The sequence below is a fragment of the Gavialis gangeticus genome, unplaced genomic scaffold (genome assembly GCF_001723915.1).
Source record: "Gavialis gangeticus isolate Ggan-Ray unplaced genomic scaffold, GavGan_comp1, whole genome shotgun sequence".
NCBI classification, from domain to species: domain Eukaryota; kingdom Metazoa; phylum Chordata; order Crocodylia; family Gavialidae; genus Gavialis; species Gavialis gangeticus.
Genome location: NW_017729004.1, coordinates 8,807,619 through 8,809,098, shown reverse-complemented (window position 1 = coordinate 8,809,098; position 1,480 = coordinate 8,807,619). Strand labels below are relative to the sequence as shown.

The 1,480-nt window shown below is 43.6% G+C and overlaps 1 protein-coding gene across 1 annotated transcript in view; it reads left to right on the top strand.

The window, feature by feature from the left end:
• Nucleotides 1-346: 346 nt before the first annotated feature.
• The window catches only part of LOC109291070 (growth hormone-releasing hormone receptor-like), a 42,951-nt gene continuing 41,817 nt past the window's right edge, over nt 347-1,480 (top strand). The window contains exon 1 of the mRNA XM_019507930.1: nt 347-402. Within this exon, the coding sequence (XP_019363475.1) occupies nt 347-402 (56 nt within the window). The remainder of the gene's footprint in view (nt 403-1,480) is intronic.

Genomic DNA, 1,480 nt, shown 5'->3' with positions numbered 1-1,480 from the left:
CAGTTGGTGGCCTCATAGATTGGAGGCAGCTCCCAGGACAATGTCACAAAGTGGTGGTCCTTAGTGTGGATCGCAGCCCGATGATCTGGTCCTCAGGCAGTGAGGGGGAGAGAAGGAACACGAGCAAAGCGGGCACAGCTGTTATCACCTTTATGTACAGAACGGTTTTAAAGATGAGCGTTGCATCTACATCTGACTCGCCTCAGTGCATATCTTTATTTACTTGGATAATTACTTAAAGGCTTCCCAGCAGAAGCAGTGGAGGCCATGGATGTTGGTGAGTAGCCACCCTAAAAGGTAAATATGCGAACTTTGTATAGGCAAGGATGTGGAGAAAGCTACAGAAATGGTCCCAGAAGATGCAGACAAGCTTGGTGGAGTGGAGGAGGTAGTGGGTAGGCGGTGAGATGTGGGCAGACAAAAGAGGAGACACTGAGCTGAAAAGAGCTTGAGAGACATTTGTTGTGAGCTCTGGTGCACTTTGGGATTTGCGATTTTGAAACCATAGCACCCGCCTTACCCCTTTGGTTGGTTTCATGACCGTTCTGACATTATTTCAGTATCTCTCAAATTTACAAGTCACTGGCTCAAGTTAGTCTAAGCAATTCTCCTAAGAACACCAACCGAAATCCTGGAGGGAACTGAAAGACTTCTATCTTTTGGAAAATGTCTGGGGAGTATGCAGGTGCCTTCCACTATAAGTCTGATCTCTCCTCCTTTTTCTCTGCCATCTTCTAAGCAATCTGCATGGGCTAGAAACAATTTAGCAGCCGTATGTTAAGGCATGAGTTGATCACTGGTTCCTTTAACACTGATTGGAAAGAAAATATATTAGTTATCTATCTGTCAATCAAGTTTGACTCTCTCTCCCCAGGAGAGGGCCCAGAATGGAAGAACCGGACAACTGTAATTCGAGATTAAAGTGCCCGGGGAGGACTGGTTGTCTGTCCATGCCTGTGGTATTAGCACGTTTGATACCTCGCTTTAGATAAAACCCAGATGCTCTAAGGAATGGGATTTTGGTGTGGAAAAGTGTACTCTTTTTTTTTTTTAAAAAGCAAAATATTCAGTAGTCTCCCTCCAGTTCTGTTTGTCTTTGGGACCAAGATGTTAAGTTGTTTCTTATTTTAATTTCAAGCCACACTTTCTCTTCAAAAGTATGGACAAGTGAACCTTCACAGAAAGGGTGAGAGGAGAACAGAATTCATTTAGGCTGAATGCCTGAGCCAGAGTCACAGAAAAGGTTAATGGAAAAAGGTTAAAAGTGGTAGGCAAGCCAAGATTTGTTGTTTGTTTTTTTTAAGGAAGTGACAACTGACTTTTTTGTGGGTACTTTGCATTTTTCAGGGGCCAACCTGAGACACCATTAATGTATTCACTGCCTTCCCCCACAAGAAGTCAGAAGCCTTGAAGGTCTCCAAATCACTAGTCACTTTTGCAAACATTGACCCAGCTTTCTAAATGGCTTTTCAATGCACAG